This window comes from Salvelinus fontinalis, chromosome 2 (assembly GCF_029448725.1).
Source record: "Salvelinus fontinalis isolate EN_2023a chromosome 2, ASM2944872v1, whole genome shotgun sequence".
In the NCBI taxonomy this organism is placed as follows: Eukaryota; Metazoa; Chordata; class Actinopteri; order Salmoniformes; family Salmonidae; genus Salvelinus; species Salvelinus fontinalis.
In genome coordinates, this window is record NC_074666.1 from 6269005 (window position 1) to 6290487 (window position 21483).

At 43.5% G+C, this 21483-nt stretch overlaps 1 protein-coding gene across 2 annotated transcripts in view; it reads right to left on the reverse strand.

The window, feature by feature from the left end:
• The window catches only part of LOC129810819 (tyrosine-protein kinase JAK2-like), a 69157-nt gene that overhangs the window by 35276 nt on the left and 12398 nt on the right, over positions 1-21483 (reverse strand). For both annotated transcript variants that reach the window (XM_055861750.1, XM_055861757.1), the window contains exon 2: positions 12775-13002. In XM_055861750.1, the coding sequence (XP_055717725.1) occupies positions 12775-13002 (228 nt within the window). The remainder of the gene's footprint in view (positions 1-12774; positions 13003-21483) is intronic.

A 21483-nucleotide genomic window follows, 5' to 3' on the forward strand; every position in this document is an offset into this window, starting at 1 on the left:
ATCGTCTCTACGGGCAATTTTTGTATGTATTTTTTTTTTTATTTTTTTTTTTACATTCTAGTCATTTAGCAGACTTGCAGTTATAGTGCATTCATGTCAAAGAGATTCTCCAGTACTTTTGTATACTTTTCAGCCAATAGTTCTGAAAGTAGCGCTCACGAGCCAAAAGTGGTCGCCAACAGTTGTGTACTTCGTCATCACGTCATTGTTCTCGAGCCTCTGTAGAATGCACAAAGATAATTTTTTTTAAACTCCTGTGCTTAGCCTCACCTCACAACCTCATTGGACAATGCTGTGCCGATCTGATCCCGCCTTCCACTTCAACCTTGAAACCCTCATTGTACATCATTCCACCTGTCAATCAACATTGTCCCTCAAGCTTGGTTGCAGATAATTGCCATTGTTGTACAGACTAGTATGGCAAGCAAGCGATTGTCATCATGTAATTTATACAAGGCAAAAGGTATAACATACTTAGACTATGGTTTGCATCCAATGACCTACTCCTTTAAAGTCACCTAATGATTATATATAGGCCTAGCATTTGTCTACATGATGAATGATGATCACTGGCAATCAACTGCAATTTAGGCTTTACCCCATATAATGGAATACCTGCTGTGTGCAGATATGACAAAAGGTGGACTGATACAGAAATTATTTGAATGGATGGTTGAAACAAAGATAGGGTGATATTTTCTTATCTAAAAATGAAGTGGGTGAAAGTTTGCAGTATACATTTCTCTAGCGCATCAACTATGTGTGTTGAGTCCGTAATTCACGCCTGGTAAAAACAGTCTATTCAGCAATATATTCCAAAAGTCAAACAAAATCCACCAGTGACACCATTTAGTAGATTCAGGTTGTGAGCATAGTGTTTCTGATAGGTTGAATATTGTCTTTTAATGTATTCGTCTGGCTACAACGCCATGTTTACACCCATTTTCTGCTTGCTTCAAGAGAAATGTAGCCTGTTGAAAGAAATTAAAACTACAAATGCGGTCTAATAGAGCTAACTTTAATTTTCAAAAGTTTTCTAATTTAGGATGCCTGGATTTGATCAACGTATTCCATGGATTTTCGCTGTTATCAAAACAACTAATGGTAAGGTCACGTAGCCAGGCAATCCCACTCGCTTCAGAGCGCGCGCTGCCTACATAAGATGAATGACCTCGTGTGCACTAAATTATGGCAGGTTAGAACGTAAGGATTATGTGCTTTCTCTACTGGGAGAAGACTGAAGATGGTTTAAGACAGACTGACAGAGACAGACAAAGTCAGAAGTTTACATACACCTCAGCCAAATACATTTATATTACTGACATTTAATCCTAGTAACAATTCCCTGTCTTAGGTCAGTTAGGATCACCACTTTATTTTAAGAATGTGAAATGTCAGAATAATAGTAGAGAGAATGATTTTTCAGCTTTTATTTCTTTCATCACATTCCCAGTGGGTCAGAAGGTCACATCCATCCAATTATTATTTGGTAGCATTGCCTTTAAATTGTTTAACTTGGTCAAACGAGTCAGGTAGCCTTCCACAAGCTCCCACAATAAGTTGGGTGAATTTTGGCCCATTCCTCCTGACAGAGCTGGTGTAACTGAGTCAGGTTTGTAGGCCTCCTTGCTCGCACACACTTTTTCAGTTCTGCCCACGGATTTTCTATGGGATTGAGATCAGGGCTTTATGATGGCCACTCCAATACCCTGACTTTGTTGTCCTTAAGCCATTTTGCCACAACTTTGGAAGTATGCTTGGGGTCATTGTCCATTTCTCCATGATGCTGCCACCACCATGCTTCAATGTGGGGATGTTGTTCTCGGGGTGATGAGAGGTGTTGGGTTGGCACCAGACATTTTCCTTGATGGACAAAAAGCTTAATTTTATCTGACCAGAGTACCTTCTTCCATATGTTTGGGGAGTCTCCCACATTTTTTTCTTCATACAATGGCTTTTTTTCTGTCCACTCTTCTGTAAAGCCCAGCTCTGTGGAGTGTATGGCTTAAAGTGGTCCTATGGACAGATACTCCAATCTCCACTGTCAAGCTTTGCAGCTCCTTCAGGGTTATCTTTGGTCTCTTTGTTGCCTCTCTGATTAATGCACTCCTTGCCTGGTCCGTGAGTTTTGGTGGGCGGCCCTCTCTTGGCAGGTTTGTTGTGGTGCCATCCGTGAGATGTTAAAAGTTTCAGATTTTTTTTTTTTTTATAACTCAACCCTGATCTGTACTTCTCCACAATTTTGTCCCTCACCTGTTTGGAGAGCTCCTTGGTCTTCATGGTGCCACTTGCTTGGTGGTGCCCCTTGCTTAGTGGTGTTGCAGACTCTTGGGCCTTTCATAACAAGTGTATATATACCGAGATCATGTGACACTTAAATAAAGTCCACCTGTGTGCAATCTAACTAATTATGTGACTTCTGAAGGTAATTGCTTGCACCAGATCTTTATTTAGGGGCTTCATAGCAAAGGGGGTGAATACATGCACACACTACTTTTCATTTATTTTTTTTATTTTTTTTCCCAAACAAGTTATTTTTTTCATTTCACTTCACCAATTTGGAATATTTTATCTATGTCCATTACATGAAATCCAAATAAAAATCGATTTAAAATTACAGGTTGTAATGCAACACAATAGGAAAACACCAAGGGGGATGAATACTTTTGCAAGGCACTGTACAGAAGAGGGCTGAGAACGCACCCTTGTGGGGCCCCAGTGTTGAGGATCAGCGGGGTGGAGATGTTTCCTACCTTCACCACCAGGGGGCGGCCCGTCAGAAAGTACAGGACCCAGTTGCACAGGGCGGGGTCGAGACCCAGGGTCTCGAGCTTGATGACGAGTTGAGGGTACTATGGTGTTAAATGCTGAGCTGTAGTCAATGAACAACAGTGGTGTTGGAGGGCCAGTAGGAGGCACTCTTTCCTCTGGTCTAAAAAATATCCCAATGCCCCAGGGCAGTGATTGGGGACACTGCCCTGTGTAGGGTGCCGTCTTTCGGATGGGACGTTAAACGGGTGTCCTGACTCTCTGAGGTCATCAAAGATCCCATGGCACTTATCGTAAGAGTAAGCCGGTGTCCTGGCTAAATTCCCAATCTGGCCCTCAAACCATCATGGTCACCTAATAATCCCCAGTTTACAATTGGCTCATTCATCCCCCTCCTCTCCCCTGTAACTATTCCCCAGGTCGTTGCTGCAAATGAGAACGTGTTCTCAGTCAACTTACCTGGTAAAATAACGGTAAAATAAAAATAAATAAAACATTCTTACATAGGTATTCCTCTTGTCCAGATGGGATAGGGCAGTGTGTAGTGTGATGACGATTGCATCGTCAGAGGACCTATTGGGGTGGTAAGCAAATTGGAGTGGGTCTAGGTTATCAGGTAGGGTGGAGGTGATATGGTCTTTGACTAGTCTCTCAAAGCACTTCATGATGACAAAAGTGAGTGCAATAGGGCGATAGTCATTTAGTTCAGTTACCTAAGCTTTCTTGGGAACAGGAACAATGGTGGCCATCTTGAAGCATGTGGGGACAACAGACTGGGATAGGGATTGGTTGAATATGTCCGTAAACACACCAGACTGGGATAGGGATTGGTTGAATATGTCCGTAAACACTCCAGCCAGCTGCTCTGCGCATGTTCGCACGTTTAAATATTTTACTCACGTTGGCCACGGAGAAGGAGAGCCCGCAGGTTTTGGAAAGCGGGTGTCAGTGGCACTGTATTTATTATCCTCAAAGCGAGCAAAGAAGTTGTTTAATTTGTCTGGATTAGGACCTGCTCCGCTTTCTGTGTGAGGAAAGGTAGTGGTGTTGTAGAGTATAAACCTGTAGGAGAGAGTCAATGCCTTGATGTTTGCAGAGAATGACTGGGTGTTGTCCAGAATCACACCAAGACCCTAATGTCAGGCCGGACACTAGTCTTGTGTTCAGAGCCAATGTTGGTTCTGATGGAGGCTGGGGCCAGTCTGTGATATGGGCGTTGTGTGGATTTGGATGAGCGGTGGAGTCTGGGCCCTTTGGTGTCAACAGCAGTCACAGGACATGGACGTGTTGGTATGTGGTTTTCAGAGGAGGTTGGTGTGAAGCTATAGGAAGACAGGCTCATTGTAATGGCTGGAATGGAATAAACACAACGATAAACACATCAAGCATATTGAAACCACAATTTGACTCCATTCCAGCCTTTACAAGACAGTCCTCCTATAGCTCCTCCCACCAGCCTCCACTGGTGGTGACTGTCATCCACCCAGATGTTTGTGTCAGCGTCAGAGTTTCAGTTAGCCGGTAATTGCTTGCTTTTGGCCTTTCCCCCCCCCGCCCCCGATAAAAAAAATTTGTTGCCAGCCAAATTGACCGGGGAAAAAAACAATCCCATTGCAAAATAATGTTTTTTATTCATTGATGGAAATACTTTTACCCGACATGCTTATCGGCCTGTAGGTTAATTTGCATATTTTAATGTAATTAAAATTGGCGTGTGTGTATTTTCTTATTTATACAACACAACTATCACAGGCATACAGAGCTTATTTTGAGGGGGATCTCTGCTCAGTTGTGTAAAGTACTTAAGTAGTACTTCAAAGTATTTTTTACTTAACTCGTTTTTTAGAGGTATCTGTAATTTACTTTTTATATTTGGGACAACTTTTACATCACTACATTCCTAAAGAAAATAATGTACTTATTACTCCATACATTTTCCTTGACACCCAGAAGTAGTAGTTACATTTCGAATACTTAGCAGGACAGGAAAATTGTCCAATTTACACACTTATCAAGAGAACATCCCTGGTCATCCCTATTGCCTCTGGCCTGGCGGATTCACCTAACACACATGCTATGTTTGTAAATTATGTCAGTGTTGGAGTGTGCCCCTGGCTATCTGGTAAGAAAAAATTGTGCTGTCTGATTTGAAGTAATTTATACTTTTACTTTTGATACTTAGGTATATTTTAGCAATTAAAATGTACTTTTGGGTATTTTTTTCTATTTTATTAGGATTCCCATTAGCTGTTGCAAAAGCAGCAGCTACTCTTCCTGGGGTCCACACAAAACATGAAACATAATACAGAACATTAAAAGACAAGAACAGAACTACATCAATTATTTTAAAGGCACACGTAGCCTACATATCAATACATACACAAACTATCTAGGTCAAATAGGGGAGAGGCGTTGTGCCGTGAGGTGTTGCTTTATCTGTTTTTTGAAACCAGGTTTGCTCTTAATTTGAACAATATGGTATGGAAAAGGAGTTCCATGCAGTAATGGCTCTATATAATACTGTACCCTTTATTGAATTTGTTCTGGATTTGAGGACTGTGAAAAGACCCCTGGTGGCATGTATGGTCGGCTAAGTGCGTGTGTGTGTGTATATGTGTCAGAGCTGTGTGTACGTTGACTACGCAAACAATTTGGGATTTTCAATACATTGTTTCTTACAAAAAGACGAAGTGATGCAGTCAGTCTCTCCTCAACTCTTAGCCAGCTGCAGCTTAACTAGGTCTTTCCTTGCAGCACTCAACCACACGACTGGACAATAATCAAGATTAGACAAAACTTGAGCCTGCAGGACTTGCTTTTAGGAGTGTGGTGTCAAAAAAGCAGAGCTTCTTTTTATTACGGACAGACCTGTCACCATCTTAACAACCATTGAATCTATATGTTTTTACCATGACAGTTTACAATCTAAAGGTAACACCAAGTCATTTATTCTCTTCAACTTGTCACACCATAACATTTCCAGATTCAGCTGAGGTCTAGAACTTAGGGAATGATAGGTACCAAATTTCAATGCTCTTAGTTTTAGAGATGTTCAGGACCAGTTTATTACTAGCCACCCATTCCAAAACAGACTGGAAGTCTTTGTTAAGGGTTTCAGTGACTTCATTAGTTGTGGTTGCTGATACGTACGTGGCTGAATCAGCATACATGGACACACATGCTTTGTTTAATGCCAGTGACAGGTCATGGGTAAAAATAGAAAAGAGTACAGGGCCTAAAAAACTGCCCTGCGGTACACCACACTTTACCTAGAAAAGCTTCCATTAAAAGAAATCCCTTTAAGTTCTATTAGAAATATATCTCTGAATCCACGCTATTGAAGGGGGTTCACCTAGGGGTCGTGATAGGGGCTGAACCAAATGTTTGATGTATTATAATAATTGATTATGCTTATGTTGTATTAATAGAAGGGGAGGTGTTATAAGACCCCTCCCCGACTACATTTATAGGGTCCTAGACTACAGATTAACAATATATATACACATTATGAGGTTTAATATTGTTCCACAGTACTTTTCTAGGCTCTCTGCCTCTCATGAAGAAACTGTCTTGAGAAATGTGTGACTGAAGACAGAACTCTGCAGGGGAGCATAAGAGATATGAGACTAGTTAGACATTCCACTATAAATCAACTTGGACATTTACTGCTAAGCTTTTAGATAGCTATATAAACAAGGCTTTTAGTGTTGTGTAGGCATAGTTTTGGTCTCATGAGGTAAAGGTAATGACTTAGGCAGTGACATCACTAAGGCTGGACTTGGGGTTTAATAAAAACAACTTGGGACTTTTCCTATTTTGCAGAACTTACTCAGAAACATGCGTCATGTTCCTGTTGTCAACTTCTGTCTGCAATTGCATTAATAAAAGGTTTTTTAATTATTTAATTAAAAGATAGTCACAATGCTAGTTCACCAATGAGCCAATGATTGACAAGGAACAAGGAAACGAACCCCAACACTGACAGAGGTTGAAATGCCATAACACATGAGTGTTTTCAACAACAGGTTATGGTCAATAATATCAAAAGTTGCACTGAAATCTAACAGTACAGATCCCACAATCTATTTCTTTTAACCAATCATCAGTCGTTTGTGTCAATGTGTCACATGTTGAGTGTCCTTCTCTAAAAGCATGCTGAAAGTCTGTTACTAATTTGTTTACAGAGAAACACACTTTTTTCCCCAACAGTTTGCTAAGAGCTGGCAGCAAGCTGAAATGTCTGCTGTTAGAACCAGTAAAGGCCACTTTACCACTCTTGGGTAGCGGAATTACTTTGGCTTCCCTCCAGGCCTGAGGACAGACTTTCCTCTAGACTCAGATTAAAGATATGACAGATATCTACCTTCCTCAGTAGCTTTCCATCTAAGTTGTCAATGCCAGGAGGTTTGTCATTACTGATCCATAACAATCATTTTTCCACCTTTCCCACAATACTTTACAGAATTTAAACTTGCAATGCTTTTCTTTCATTATTTCTTTTTTTATGCATAAATACGATGTCTCACTGTTCATTGTTGGCATTTCCTGCCTAAGTTTGCGCACTTTGCCAATGAAGTAATCATAAAAATGATTTTCAACATCAAATGTTTTTGTGATGAATAAGCCATCTGATTCGATGAAAGATGGAGTTGAATGTCTTTCTGGCCATAATTTCATTTAAAAAGTACTCAAATGTATCATTGATCTTGGTTTCACAATACAGTTTCTTCTTTCGGTTGAATTTAGTCACAATCTCTCAATTTGCAGTAAGTCAGCCAGACAGATGTGCAGCCAGACTTTTGCCTCATTTCATTTTTCAACCATACAGATTTTAAATTGCTCATCAATCCAAGGAGCCTTAACAGTTCTAACAGTCAGTTTCTATGCAGGTGCATGTTTTTCAATAATTGGAAGAAGCAATTTCATAAATTCATCAAGAGCAGCGTCTGGAGGCTCCTTATTAAATCACATCGAACCTACATGTTTTTAACATCATCTACATAAGTCACAGCAAAATATCTTATATTATCTCTTGTACACTATTTTAGGCCCAGCTGTTGAAACTTTGGCTTTCCTGGATAAAGCCACTCTATTGTGATCACTGCATCCAATGGGTACAGATACAGCTTTAGAACAAAGTTCTACAGTATTAGTCAACATGTGATCTAAACAGTACATGATCTTGTTCCTGTAGTGTTTGTAAACACCCTGGTAGGTTGATTAATAACCTGAACCAGATTACAGGCACTGGTTACAGTGAGAAGCTTCCTCTTGAGTGGACAACTTGATGAAAACCAGTCAATATTCAGGTCCCCATGAAAGTAGACCTCTTTACATCACATACACTATCAAGCATTTCACACATTATTAAGATACTGACTGCTAGCACTATCTGGCCTATAGCAACACCCCAAAAGAAAAGGCTTTAGATGTGCCAGGTGAACCTGCAACCACAACACTTCAATAACACTTGACATAACATCTTCTCTAAGCATTACAGGGTTATGGCTCTGAATATATACAGCAACACCTGCCCCATAAGCGTTCCTGTCTCTTATATAGATGTTATCCTTGTATTGCTACTGTTGTTTCAAATGAATTATCTAAGTGAATCTCAGAAATGGCTAATATATGAATGTTGTCTGATGTTATTGATTTCATGAACCTTATTTCTATGGCTACCTATAATAATATGGTCTATTTTCAGGCCTTTCCTGGGTAGCTTATCAGGAACTCTGGCTTGGCTCTCTTATCCCTTCCAGGCTTCTGGGAGGGAGGGTGGACAATGAGTGTCATAACGGATGTAAGCAATGTCCCCACGCGCTCTGGCAGCTTTCATGGCTGGGAAAAGTTATTTTTGAGAATAAGTATAAACAGTGCCTTTGGGAAGTATTCAGACCCCTTGACTTTTTCCACATTTTGTTAGGTTACAACCTAATTCTAAAAATGATACAATTATTTTGTTCATCAATCTAGACACAATACGTCATAACGGCAAAGCAAAAGCAGGTTTTTAGAAATTGTTAATTTATAAAATAAAAATATCACATTTACATAAGTATTGAGACCCTTTACTCAGTACTTTGTTGAAGCACCTTTGGCAGCGATTACAGCCTTGAGTCTTCTTGGGTATGATGCTACAAGCTTGGCACACCTGTATTTGGAGAGTTTCTCCCATTCTTCTCTGCAGATCCTCTCAAGCTCTGTCAGGTTGGATGGGAAGCGTTGCTGCACAGCTATTATCAGGTCTCTCCACAGATGTTCGATCGGATTCAAGTTCAGGCTCTGGCTGGGCCATTCAAGGACATTCAAAGACTTGTCCCGAAGCCACACCTGCATTGTCTTGGCTGTGTGCTATGGGAAAGTTCCAACAGGACAACAACCAGTCTGATGTCCTGAGCACTCTGAAGCAGGTTTTCATCAAGGTTCTCTCTGTACTTTGCTCCGTTCATCTTTCCCTCGATCCTGACTAGTCTCCCAGTCCCTGCCGCCGAAAAACATCACCACAGCATGATGCTGCCACCACAATGCTTCACCGTAGGGATGGTGCCAGGTTTCCTCCAGACGTGACGCTTGGCATTCAGGCCAAATAGTTAAACCAGAGAATCTTGTTTCTCATGGTCTGAGAGTCTTTAGGTGCCTTTTGGCAAACTCCAAGCGGGCTGCCATGTGCCTTTTACTGAGGCACATGGCAGCCCGTTACTAGAAGTAACTAGTCTGCTGGGAGCAAATGTAGGAAAGTGCCCATTTTGGGATGTCCGATTTTCTGATGGTCTTAACTCACCACTTCCACCACTAATAAGCTGAACTTCTCAAAAATGTTTTCTTCAGCTCACACAGTAAGTCAACGATGTCTTTTTTTTTTTTTTTTTTACATCCATTGCAAATGATAATAGTTCTTCACAGTATTTTATAAATCTTTCCAACAATCTTTCCCTCAATGCATTAGTCATCAATGCATTCAATGCGTTCTACATGTGCTCAGGCGTGTGCTGAGGCGTGTGCTCAGGCGTGTGCTCAGGCGTGTGCGCTCCCTCAATATTAACAGGACAGAGAAACCAGACACATGCTCATTGCTCACATGGAGCCCTCCAAACAAATTTTTTTTTTTTTTTTTTTTTTTTTTTTTTACAAAACTTGGTTCTGAAATAAATCAAAACTGATTTCTCACAAGTGTAGCAGGTTGTGAACTCGGCAAACACCGTTTCCACTGCGAGAATGAGAACAGTAAATGACTAATGCATTAACATAAATGTATGTAACCAAATGACAGGGATTAACAGTACATTTACTACTGGTTACATATGTAATGGGGAATTGATAAAAAATAAACAAACAAAGGACAAACAATTCACATGAAACAATGAATGCGCAAGAAGTGACGGGAGACAGCTGAGCGCATTCTGGAGAGCTGAGAGACGTGCCTATATCTTCGCCACACCCCTCCCCTTCTTATATCAACATTTAAAATGATACTCAAGACACCATCTTCAAATATATTTTAGAATGCTTTTCACTGACAGCTTATCAGCCAGGCCTACTGCCATGTGGGCTTCACAAACAGACACAGGCCTACGAGCCTGTGATGTCAAACAGTCCACAGCTCATTCTGTAAAGATGCTAATCATTCTCCATTTCTCTGTGGCCAAGTGATGCTCTCTGGTGAAGTATTTTGGATGATTTTATTTATTTCTGTATAGAAAGGAGTAATTATATAAATATATTTTTTACTTTAGGGCCTAATCAGACATGCCGCCTATGAAAGACTTCCTCATGAGACATTCCTCTCCTGTTCCATTGGTTTTCATATCAACTTTCTTTCGTTGTGCAGAAGCCAAAAGGCACAACCCTAGTCATATTAGCAACCCATCCTAGTCATATTAGCAACCCATCCTAGTCATATTAGCAACCCATCCTAGTCATATTAGCAACCCATCCTAGTCATATTAGCAACCCATCCTAGTCATATTAGCAACCCATCCTAGTCATATTAGCAACCCATCCTAGTCATATTAGCAACCCATCCTAGTCATATTAGCAACCCATCCTAGTCATATTAGCAACCCATCCTAGTCATATTAGCAACCCATCCTAGTCATATTAGCAACCCATCCTAGTCATATTAGCAACCCATCCTAGTCATATTAGCAACCCATCCTAGTCATATTAGCAACCCATCCTAGTCATATTAGCAACCCATCCTAGTCATATTAGCAACCCATCCTAGTGTAACGGATGTGAAATGGCTAGCTAGTTAGCGGGTACGCGCTAGTAGCATTTCAATCAGTTACGTCACTTGCTCTGAGACTTTAAGTAGGGTTGCCCCTTGCTCTGCAAGGGCCGCGGCTTTTGTGGAGCGATGGGTAACGACGCTTCGTGGGCAACCGTTGTTGATGTGTGCAGAGGGTCCCAGGTTCGCGCCCGTGTCGGGGCGAGGGGACGCCGTAAAGTCCTACTGTTACACTAGTCATATTAGCAACCCATCCTAGTCATATTAGCAACCCATCCTAGTCATATTAGCAACCCATCCTAGTTGTTTCATTTTTAGAGTCCTTCTTTCTAAGATTCTAACAGAGATTTATCTCTGTCACATATGGAATCAAATTTCAATTAGATGTATTTATAAGGCCCTTTTTACATCAACAGAAGTCACAAAGTGCTATACAGAAACCCAGCCTAAAACCCCAAACAGCAAGCAATGCAGAAGCACGGTGGCTAGGAAAAACTCCCTAGAAAGAAACCTAGAGAGGAACCAGGCTCTGAGGGGTGGCCAGTCCCCTTCTGGCTGTGCCGGGTGGATATCATAACAACACATGGCCATTAAGGCCAGATTGTTCTCCAAGATGTTCAAACGTTCATAATGACCAGCAGGGTCAAATAATAATCACAGTGGTTGTAGAGGGTGCAACAGGTCAGTACACCAGGCGTAAATGTCACTTGGCTTTTCATAGCTGGGCATTCAGAGGTCGAAATAGCAGGTGCGGTAGAGAGAGAGAGAGAGAGAGAGTGGTGTGCTGCTTTGAATGGCATGTTCCTGCAAATTGCATTTTGTCAAATGTTTGAAAATGACATGCTATTTCATGTTTCATTACAGGAGTTGCATGTTCCGTTAAGATACATTACCATAACCTAAATGGGATCTGTAGTCTGGCCACCGTGGGTAGACACCCTAATGGGCAACACACACAATGCATACGAGTCCGGTACATTTCTCAAATGGCCGGTAAAATTAAATTCTTCCCAGTCACGTTGTCCGGTGTCACATTTCCCTAACGCAAACCCTGGTGTGTGTGGATCTGGATCACCAAGCAGACAGGCCCCTGAAGCCTGCGGGCAGTGGTTTCTGGGCCCTGTTGTGTCAACAGCAGTTACAAACAAGGAAAAGGGTGGGAAAGGTGTGTGTGTGTGTGTGTGTGTTTGGCTACTGGTGTAGGCCTATGCTGTGGCCTAAGCATTTTAAATGAATCTGGCACAAACCTGAACCACTCACAGTCTATCGACACTAGAAACAATCACTAAAGTGTTTTAGCCAAACGTTAAGGCTAACGAAACAATCACTAAAGTGTTTTAGCCAAATGTTAAGGCTAACGAAACAATCACTAAAGTGTTTTAGCCAAATGTTAAGGCTAACGAAACAATCACTAAAGTGTTTTAGCCAAATGTTAAGGCTAACGAAACAATCACTAAAGTGTTTTAGCCAAATGTTAAGGCTAACGAAACAAGCGCTGAAGTGTTTTGGTTAAAGGCCAGAGATTTAAAGTCAGAGACAGGGGAGCACAGTGAACAAAACGGCAAAGTCTCATAAACCTGCCCACACTTTAATACCTCAAACAAGCACTGAGGGGGAAATAGCAAGTCTATTATCTCGTTCCCAAACTAAGCACTACTAACACGATGCAGTATGTGTCAGTCCTTGTTTATGGCTTTAGTTCCACTCAACATTGTTCATGCTTTATTAAATAATCTCCTTTAGAGCAGAAAAACATTGAGCACTGGCTCACTCACCGCATGCCTTGGCCGCGTCGATGCACAGCTCCTCAGCCACATAGTCCCCTGCCGGGTAGGTGAGGTCTTGGCTGTTGGCTCCGCCCTGGCCCAGGTGGTACAGGTGCACCCTCAGACAGGGGGGTGGAGCTACTTCCTGTTCCTGTTTGATCTCGGAGACAGGAAGTGGGTTCAGGATGCAGCCGTTCTGATTGGACGAGGGACATACTGCAGACTCCATGTCCATCACTGCAATCCATTGAGAGATGGAGAGGGGAAGACATAGCAGGAAAGGGAGATAAATGCAGTGTAGAGGGGAGGAGGAGGGAGGATAAAGAGAATACGGGGAGCGATAAAGAGGTGGTGGGGGAGGGGCAGAGGGGAGAGTCAGCAGTCAGTTGAGTGTCATGATTACGACGCGTGTCATTAGTGAACTATAAACATGAACTGCTCTGCATTGTTGACAGTTCGTTATGGCCTATGCTGAGAATAGAACTTAAAGACTAGGGGTTTTTCTGGATCCAAAAGGGACTTAGGTGGTGGGCTTGGCAGGGGGTGTGGCAAACGGCACAGTCACACCGGCCGTCGACGCGGCTAGATTTTAGAGCACTCCCATCTTGGCGATGTAAACACATTTTTAAGCCAATCAGAATGAGTTTTTCCACACAAAAAGGCTTTATTACAAAAATAAATAATCCAGTTTCATTAGCTGTCCGGGTCGCTGCATCCGGTTTGGAGCGAGCGGTCGCATTTGCATTCGCTCTGCAGGTAGTATAACTTTTCATTACATTTCATTATAGTACAACGGTTTAATTTGTCCAACCTTAGCAATTTCTTCTTAGCTTCTTAGCTAGCTACATAGCCGTCTGTGTAATTGCGTAATTATCGTATTTCGTCGTCTATCGTAGTCCACACTGCTATCTGCCCAGCAGCTAGCCAGCTAGCAAACGTCCACCGTCTACCGAATAGTAGTATAACTTTTCATTACATTTCATTATAGTACAACGGTCTGATTTTCATTTTCATTACAGTACAACGGTTTGATTTGTTTGATCTTAGCTAGCTACATAGCCGTCTTTGTATCAAACATAATTGTGTAGTTATTGAGGTTCGCTAGCCAGCTATTTTCGTCCTAACGTAACGCAACGTAGCCAACACTGCTAGCTAGCCAGCTTGCCACCGAATAGCAGCATTGTAGAAACGAGTGCATTACAACGGAACGACTTGATTAGTGTAGTGTTAGCTGGCTACACAGTTGTCTTTGCTATCTTTGATTTGTTTGATCTTAGCTAGCTACTTAGCTGGCTACATAGCCGTCTTTGTATCAAAGATAATTGTGTAGTTATCGAGGTTCACTGAGGTTCGCTAGCCAGGTATTCTCGTCCTAACGTAACGTAACGTAGTCAACCCTGCTAGCTAGCCAGCTAGCCACCGATTAGCAGCACTGTAGAAACGATTACATTACAACGGAACGACTTGATTTGTGTAGTGTTAGCTAGCTACATAGTTTTCTTTCCTATCTTTGTATCTAAGATAATTGTGTAGCTTTGAGTAATTATCGGTTAGCTAGCCAGCTATTTTCGCCTGCCGCGCTGCCGTCCTCCTACCTAGCCAACACTGCTAGCTAACACTGCTAGCTAGCCAACTTCTACCGAATAGCAGCACTGTAGAAACTTACATTACAACGGAACGACTTGATTAGCGTAGTGTTAGCTAGTTGTCTTTGCTGTCCTTGTATCCATGATAATTGTGTAGTTTTGAGAAATTTTGAGAAATTGTCGAGGTCACCTAGCCAGCTTCACTTTCAACAATGCAGCCACTGCTAGCCAGGCTACTTCACCAGCCAGCAGTACTATATCATTTTAGTCAATCAGATATTTTATTTTATTTTTTTATTTTTGCAACGTAAGCTTAACTTTCTGAACATTCGTGACGTGTAGCCCACTTGTCATTCTAATCTCCTTTGCTTTAGTGTAGCCTCTTCTGTAGCCTGTCAACTATGTGTCTGTCTATCCCTGTTCTCTCCTCTCTGCACAGACCATACAAACGCTTCACACCGCGTGGCCGCGCCCACCCTAACCTGGTGGTCCCAGCCCGCACGACCCACGTGGAGTTCCAGGTCTCCGGTAGCCTCTGGAACTGCCGATCCGCGGCCAACAAGGCAGAGCTCATCTCAGCCTATGCGTCCCTCCAGTCCCTCGACTTCTTGGCACTGACGGAAACATGGCTCACCACAGATAACACTGCTACTCCTACTGCTCTCTCTTCGTCTGCCCACGTGTTCTCGCACACCCCGAGAGCTTCTGGTCAGCGGGGTGGTGGCACCGGGATCCTCATCTCTCCCAAGTGGTCATTCTCTCTTTCTCCCCTTACCCATCTGTCTATCGCCTCCTTTGAATTCCATGCTGTCACAGTTACCAGCCCTTTCAAGCTTAACATCCTTATCATTTATCGCCCTCCAGGTTCCCTTGGAGAGTTCATCAATGAGCTTGATGCCTTGATAAGCTCCTTTCCTGAGGACGGCTCACCTCTCACAGTTCTGGGTGACTTTAACCTCCCCATGTCTACCTTTGACTCATTCCTCTCTGCCTCTTTCTTTCCACTCCTCTCCTCTTTTGACCTCACCCTCTCACCTTCCCCCCCTACTCACAAGGCAGGCAATACGCTTGACCTCATCTTTACTAGATGCTGTTCTTCCACTAACCTCATTGCAACTCCCCTCCAAGTCTCCGACCACTACCTTGTATCCTTTTCCCTCTCGCTCTCATCCAACACTTCCCACACTGCCCCTACTCGGATGGTATCGCGCCGTCCCAACCTTCGCTCTCTCTCCCCCGCTACTCTCTCCTCTTCCATCCTATCATCTCTTCCCTCTGCCCAAACCTTCTCCAACCTATCTCCTGATTCTGCCTCCTCAACCCTCCTCTCCTCCCTTTCTGCATCCTTTGACTCTCTATGTCCCCTATCCTCCAGGCCGGCTCGGTCCTCCCCTCCCGCTCCGTGGCTCGACGACTCATTGCGAGCTCACAGAACAGGGCTCCGGGCAGCCGAGCGGAAATGGAGGAAAACTCGCCTCCCTGCGGACCTGGCATCCTTTCACTCCCTCCTCTCTACATTTTCCTCTTCTGTCTCTGCTGCTAAAGCCACTTTCTACCACTCTAAATTCCAAGCATCTGCCTCTAACCCTAGGAAGCTCTTTGCCACCTTCTCCTCCCTCCTGAATCCTCCTCCCCCTCCCCCCCCCCCTCCTCCCTCTCTGCAGACGACTTCGTCAACCATTTTGAAAAGAAGGTCGACGACATCCGATCCTCGTTTGCTAAGTCAAACGACACCGCTGGTTCTGCTCACACTGCCCTACCCTGTGCTTTGACCTCTTTCTCCCCTCTCTCTCCAGATGAAATCTCGCGTCTTGTGACGGCCGGCCGCCCAACAACCTGCCCGCTTGACCCTATCCCCTCCTCTCTTCTCCAGACCATTTCTGGAGACCTTCTCCCTCACCTCACCTCGCTCATCAACTCATCCTTGACCGCTGGCTACGTCCCTTCCGTCTTCAAGAGAGCGAGAGTTGCACCTCTTCTGAAAAAACCTACACTCGACCCCTCCGATGTCAACAACTACAGACCAGTATCCCTTCTTTCTTTTCTCTCCAAAACTCTTGAACGTGCCGTCCTTGGCCAGCTCTCCTGCTATCTCTCTCAGAATGACCTTCTTGATCCAAATCAGTCAGGTTTCAAGACTAGTCACTCAACTGAGACTGCTCTTCTCTGTATCACGGAGGCGCTACACACTGCTAAAGCTAACTCTCTCTCCTCTGCTCTCATCCTTCTAGACCTATCGGCTGCCTTCAAAACTGTGAACCATCAGATCCTCCTCTCCACCCTCTCCGAGTTGGGCATCTCCGGCGCGGCCCACGCTTGGATTGCGTCCTACCTGACAGGTCACTCCTACCAGGTGGCGTGGCGAGAATCTGTCTCCTCACCACGCGCTCTCACCACTGGTGTCCCCCAGGGCTCTGTTCTAGGCCCTCTCCTATTCTCGCTATACACCAAGTCACTTGGCTCTGTCATAACCTCACATGGTCTCTCCTATCATTGCTATGCAGACGACACACAGTTAATCTTCTCCTTTCCCCCTTCTGATGACCAGGTGGCGAATCGCATCTCTGCATGTCTGGCAGACATATCAGTGTGGATGACGGCTCACCACCTCAAGCTGAACCTCGGCAAGACGGAGCTGCTCTTCCTCCCGGGGAAGGACTGCCCGTTCCATGATCTCGCCATCACGGTTGACAACTCCATTGTGTCCTCCTCCCAGAGCGCTAAGAACCTTGGCGTGATCCTGGACAACACCCTGTCGTTCTCAACTAACATCAAGGCGGTGGCCCGTTCCTGTAGGTTCATGCTCTACAACATCCGCAGAGTACGACCCTGCCTCACACAGGAAGCGGCGCAGGTCCTAATCCAGGCACTTGTCATCTCCCGTCTGGATTACTGCAACTCGCTGTTGGCTGGGCTCCCTGCCTGTGCCATCAAACCCCTACAACTCATCCAGAACGCCGCAGCCCGTCTGGTGTTCAACCTTCCCAAGTTCTCTCACGTCACCCCGCTCCTCCGCTCTCTCCACTGGCTTCCAGTTGAAGCTCGCATCCGCTACAAGACCATGGTGCTTGCCTACGGAGCTGTGAGGGGAACGGCACCTCAGTACCTTCAGGCTCTGATCAGGCCCTACACCCAAACAAGGGCACTGCGTTCATCCACCTCTGGCCTGCTCGCCTCCCTACCACTGAGGAAGTACAGTTCCCGCTCAGCCCAGTCAAAACTGTTCGCTGCTCTGGCACCCCAATGGTGGAACAAACTCCCTCACGACGCCAGGACAGCGGAGTCAATCACCACCTTCCGGAGACACCTGAAACCCCACCTCTTCAAGGAATACCTAGGATAAAGCAATCCTTCTGCCCCCCCCCCCTTAAAAGATTTAGATGCACTATTGTAAAGTGGCTGTTCCACTGGATGTCATAAGGTGAATGCACCAATTTGTAAGTCGCTCTGGATAAGAGCGTCTGCTAAATGACTTAAATGTAAATGTGTTCTTCGGCTTGCGAGCTTCCCCCTTTTTCCTCCAAACATAACGATGGTCATTATGGCCAACAGTTCTATTTTTTTTTTTTTAAATCAGACCAGAGGACATTTCTCCAAAAAGTACGATCTTTGTCCCCATGTGCAGTTGCAAAACTTAGTCTGGCTTTTTTATAGCGGTTTTGGAGCAGTGGCTTCTTCCTTGCTGAGCAGCCTTTCAAGTTATGTTGATATGGGGCGTCAGGTAGCCTAGTGGTTAGACCGTTGGACTAATAACCGAAAGGTTGCAAGATCGAATCCCCGAGCCGACAAGGTAAAAATCTGCAGTTCTGCCCCTGAACAAGGCAGTTAACCCACTGTTCCTAGCCCGTCATTGAAAATAAGAATTTGTTCTTAACTGACTTGCCTAGTTGTGGATATAGATACTTTTGTACCTGTTTCCTCCAGTCCTTTGCTGTTGTTCTGGGATTGATTTGCACATTTCGTACCAAAGTACGTTCATCTCCAGGAGACAGAACGCGTCTCCTTCCTGAGCTGTATGACGGCTGCGTGGTACCATGGTGTTATACTTGCATACTATTGTTTATACAGATGAACGTGGTACCTTCAGGCATTTGGAAATTGCTCCCAAGGATGAAACAGACTTGTGGAGGGCTACAATTTATTTTCTGAGTTCTTGGCTGATTTCTTTTGATTTTCTCATGATGTCAAGCAAAGATGCACTGAGTTTGAAGGTAGGCCTTGAAATACATCCTCAGGTACACCTCCAATTGACTCAAATGATGTCAATCAGCCTATCAAAAGCTTCTAAAGCCATGACATCCTTTTCTGGAATTTTCCTGGCTGCTTAAGACACAGTCAACTTAGTGTATGTAAACTTATTAAAAAAAAAATAATAATAATAAATTACTTGTCATGCTCAAAGTAGGTGTCCTAACCGACTTGCCAAAACTATAGTTTGTTAACAAGAAATTTGTGGAGTGGTTGAAAAACGAGTTTTAATGACTCCAACCTAAGTGTTTGTAAACTTCCGACTTCAACTGTATGCATATGCACACACACACGGAAAGTACTCAGACCCTTTGAATTTTTCCATGTTACTTTACAGCCTTATTCTAAAATGAATCAAATAAAAACGAATTCTCATCAATCTAAAACAATACCCCATAATGAAAAAGCGAAAACAGGTTTAGAAATTTGTGCACATTTATTGAAAATAAAAAACAGAAAAACCTTAATTATTCAGACCCATTGCAATGAGACTCAAAATTGAGCTCAGGTGCATCCTGTTTCCTTTGATCATCCTTGAAATGTATCTACAACAAGATTCTCTGGTCTGATGAAACCTAGATTGAACTCTTTGGCCTGAATGCCAAGCGTCACTTCTGGAAGAAACCTGGCACCATCCCTATGGTGAAGCATGGTGGTGGCAGCATCATGCTGTGGGGATGTTTTTCAGTGGCAGGGACTGGGAGACTAGTCAGGATTGAGGGAAAGATGAACGGAGCTAAGTACAGAGAGATCATTGATGAAAACCTGCGCTCAGCACCACAGACTGGGGTGAAGGTTCACCTTTCAACAGGACAATGACCCTAAGCACACAGCCAAGACAACACAGGAGTGGCTTCGGGACAAGTCTTTGAATGTCCTTGAGTGGCCCAGCCAGAGCCCGGACTTGAACCCGATTGAACATCTCTGGAGAGACCTGAAAATAGCTGGGCAGCGACGCTCCCCATCCAACCTGACCGAGCTTGAGAGGATCTGCAGAGAAGAATGGGAGAAATTCCCCAAATACAGGTGTGCCAAGCTTGTAGCGTCATACCCAAGAAGACCAAAGTACTGAGTAAAAGGTTCTGAGTGCTTATGTAAATGTGATAGTTCCGGGTTATTATTTTTTTGCAAAAATCTCTAATATAACCTGTTTTTGTTTGTCATTGTAGGGTATTGTGTATAGATTGATGAATGATAAAACAATTTAATCAATTTTAGAATAAGGTAAACGTAACAAAATGTGGACAAAGTCAAGGGGTCTGAATACTTCCGAAGGCACTGTTTATAGGTCCATTATCTTGTTCTACATACTTTCTCTCTGGTTTTAGTCTTACGTTTACACTGGAAAATGTTTGTCCATCACAAATTATTGAAATTCTCTCAATGTTTTGGACTTTGCACACAAAGATAACAATGACGGCAAAATCCCTGCAATGTCAATATTTGTATTTATTACAGATCCCCATTAGATGCTGCCAAGGCAACTCTTCCTGGGGTCCAGCAAAATTAAGATAGTTATACAATTTTAAAACATTACAATATATTCACAGATTTCACAACACACTGTGTGCCCTCAGGCCCCTACTCCACCACTACCACATATCTACAGTACTAAATCCATGTGTATGTATGGTGCGTATGTTATCGTGTGTGTGTGTGTGTGTGTGTGTGTGTGTGTGTGTGTGTGTGTGTGTGTGTGTGTGTGCGTATCTGTGCCAATGTTTGTGTTGCTTCACAGTCCCTGCTGTTCCATAAGGTGTTTTTTAAATCTAATTTTACTGCTGGCATGAGTTACTTGATATGGAATAGAGTTCCATGTAGTCATGGCTCTATGTAGTACTGTGCGCCTCCCATAGTCTGTTCTGGACTTGGGGACTGTGAAGAGACCTCTTGCGGGGTATGCATGGGTGTCAGAACTGTGTGCCAGTAGTTTAGACAGACAGCTTGGTGCATTCAACATGTCAATACCTCTCATATATAAAAGTAGTGATGAAGTCAATCCCTCCTCCACTTTCAGCCAGGAGAGATTAATATTAGCTCCCCGTGTACATCCAAGGGCCAGCCGTGCTGCCGTATTCTGAGCCAATTGCAATTTACCTAAGTCCTTTGTGGCACCTGACCACACGACTGAACAGTAATCAAGGTGCTTCTACACCTGCATTGCTTGCCGTTTGGGGTTTTAGGCTGGGTTTCTGTACAGCACTTCGAGATATTAGCTGATGTACGAAGGGCTATATAAAATAAACTTGATTTGATTTTGATTTGAAGTTGCGACAAAACTAGGGCTTGTAGGACCTGCCTTGTTGATAGGGATGTGAATCACTGTCTATGCAAGTGTTACGCCTGCAGACTGTTGAATCGATTAACTCTTTTTCCATTCAATATTTTGTTCCTCAATCAGAGTTAGCAGCTAGAGACGGGTGATGTTCTGAAAACAAAAGGTCAAAGTTGACTCATGTCCAGGGTGTTCTGAAAGCATTAGATTAAATCAAATCCAATGTTATTAGTCACATGCGCCGAATACAACATTTCACCTTAGAGTGAAATACTTACTCACAAGCCCAAAACCAACAATGCAGTTACATTTTCTTTTTTTTTTATGAATAAGAAATATAAGTAACAAGTAATAAAAGAGCAGCAGTAAAATAATAATAGCGAGAATATATACAGGTACAGAGTCAATGTGTGGGGGCACCGGTTAGTTGAGGTATAGAGTGGAGGTGGGGTTATTAAAGTGACTATGCATAGATGATAACAGAGTAGCAGCAGTGTAAAAGAGGTGTGGGGGGGGGGGGGGGTCAAAATACTAGCATGTATGAGGAACAAGTCATCATACCAACATTCCTGTAAAAATGGTGTCCGTCTGTGGTATAGGCGGGCGTCT